The 2,060-nt window shown below is 60.7% G+C and overlaps 1 protein-coding gene across 1 annotated transcript in view; it reads left to right on the top strand.

Moving 5' to 3' along the window:
• Positions 1–2,060, top strand: part of SNED1 (sushi, nidogen and EGF-like domains 1) — a gene marked incomplete at its 5' end in the record, with an annotated part of 17,849 nt that overhangs the window by 9,603 nt on the left and 6,186 nt on the right. Inside the window, 2 exons of the mRNA XM_009076104.1 lie at positions 1–85; positions 649–945. The exon at positions 1–85 is cut by the window's left edge and continues 31 nt beyond it. Of these exons, the coding sequence (XP_009074352.1) occupies positions 1–85; positions 649–945 (382 nt within the window). The remainder of the gene's footprint in view (positions 86–648; positions 946–2,060) is intronic.

The following is a 2,060-nucleotide window of genomic DNA, read 5'->3' as shown; positions in this document are numbered from 1 at the left end:
GGCAGCAGAGGCTACTGCCTGCCCAGCAACGGCACCCACAGCTGCACCTGCAAAGTCAGCTACACAGGCAAGAGCTGCGAAAAAGGTAAAGGCCCTCAGCAGCACCAGCAAGACGTGGCGTGGGGCTCGACGCCTGCCCGGCAGTGCCCTCCGCCCACTGGGGACCGGCAGTGCTCCTTGAGGCGGTCAGGGCTGGGGGCTCGCCTTGGCAGGGGCAGCCCGTGCCCCACCAGTGCCAAGGGTGGGTGCTGGCATGCTGAGCTGCTGCCAAGGCACCGGGCTTGGCACCAGGATGCTGGGGACGAGTTTCCCCTGTGGCAGTGGCGATCCCTCGGATGCCCTCAGGAGGGGAGGCTGAGGCGCCTGAGGAAAGTCTCTTGGCACTGGGCTCCCCAGGACCCCTCATTCTGTCCCGTGGTGGCAAGTGCTTGGCCACCAGTGATGCCAGGGAGTGCTCCCAGCGCCCTGGCTCGTCCTGTGCCCGCTGGGCCAGGAGCAGCGTGCACCTGCAGAGCCCTGCCAGGTGTGCCGAGGGAGAGTGCGAGGGCCCTCCCCTCCGTTGCCGCTGCACTGCCGCTCGCTGCGGGGTCTGTTCTCTAAAGATTCATGGCGTTACCTCTCCCCTTTGCTTTTGCTCACACCCTGAAGAATTGCTGCCACCAACCTCATTAAAGGTGGAAAGGGTGGAGGACACTGGTGTGTTGATTTCTTGGCACCCACCTGAGGACGCAGCCGCCAGGCAACTCATTGACGGCTACGCCGTGACGTACGTATCCCTCGACGGCTCTTACCGCAGGACAGATTTTGTGGACCGAAGTCGTTCTGCCCACCAATTGCGGGCACTAACCTCCGGCAGAGCCTACAATATTTCTGTCTTTTCAGTCAAACGCAACGTGAACAACAAGAATGATATCAGCAGGCCCGTCATGCTCACCACGCGAACTAGTGAGTAGCATCCCCGGGGGGATCATGGTCGTGAGCACACGCAGCCCCTGCGGGTGCCAGGGCTTGCGCCGCCACCTCCAGCCTGCTGCCAGCTCCAGCGTGGTGTCAAACCTCTGGGTTTGCTGATGCAGATCCCAAAATCCAGACGGGGGCCTCTGGAAAGTGCTCAGCACAGAGAACTGCTGTTCTCTTTGCTGTGAGTAAAGAGGGACCTCGCTGCTGTGGTTTGACCTGCCCAGAGGCTGCGAGGGAGCAGCTAGTTGGGACTGCTGCTGGGTCATGTTCACGGGGCAGACTGTGCTGCTCCTTGCCGCTGTGCCCGGGGAGTGTGGGCCCCCGGTGCTGCCTGGCTGAGCTGGAGTCCCCGTGCCAGGTGGGCAGCAGGGCTCCTGTGATCTGTACTGACATGAAACTTCACGGGCAAGTCGTCCTGCTCAGGGATGTGCACTCACAGCCCCAGGGAGGGCAGAGGCTGGCAGGGCCCTCTGCTCCGTGGGCAAAGGGGCACGGTTATGCCTCTGGGGCATGGGCAGGCAGAGCAGCTGTGATCTTGTGTTCTAGGGAAGACAGGTGCAGAAATTGAGAGCAGACAGAATGGAGGGATTAGACCTAGGAACCCTGGCCTCTGAGGAGAGGAGATGGTGGTGGTAAAGCCTGTGAGTCCCATCTCTCACAGCAGGCCGAGACCAAGCGTAGCCCAGGCGAGGACATGGCAGCATGGTGCCGGGCACAGCTGGGTCTGTGTCCAGGGCCGCTGCATCACAGGGGCCTCGAGCTAGGGCTAGAGGCTGAGTCAGTGGGAGTGTGCCATGGGCTTCGCTGTGGCTGGTGGTGTTCTCCAGGACTCAGTGTTGAGGCTGGTCCTGTTTAACTTCTTTATCTACGATCTAGATGTGGGGATCAAGTGCACCTCATTGAATTTGCAGATGACACCAAACTGAGTGGGAGTGTCGATCTGCTCAAGGCTAGGAAGGCTCTGCAGAGAGACCTAGACAGACTCACTGGGCTAAAGACAACTGCATGAGGGTTAATAAGGCTCAGTGCTGGTCCTGCACTTGGGTCACAACAACCCCATGCAGCACTACAGGCTGCGGGAGGAGTGGCTCGAATTGTTC

This window comes from Acanthisitta chloris, unplaced genomic scaffold (assembly GCF_000695815.1).
Source record: "Acanthisitta chloris isolate BGI_N310 unplaced genomic scaffold, ASM69581v1 scaffold6626, whole genome shotgun sequence".
Taxonomy (NCBI): Eukaryota; Metazoa; Chordata; class Aves; order Passeriformes; family Acanthisittidae; genus Acanthisitta; species Acanthisitta chloris.
Note: the sequence above shows the minus strand (reverse complement) of the source record. Positions and strands in the feature narration are given on the sequence as shown.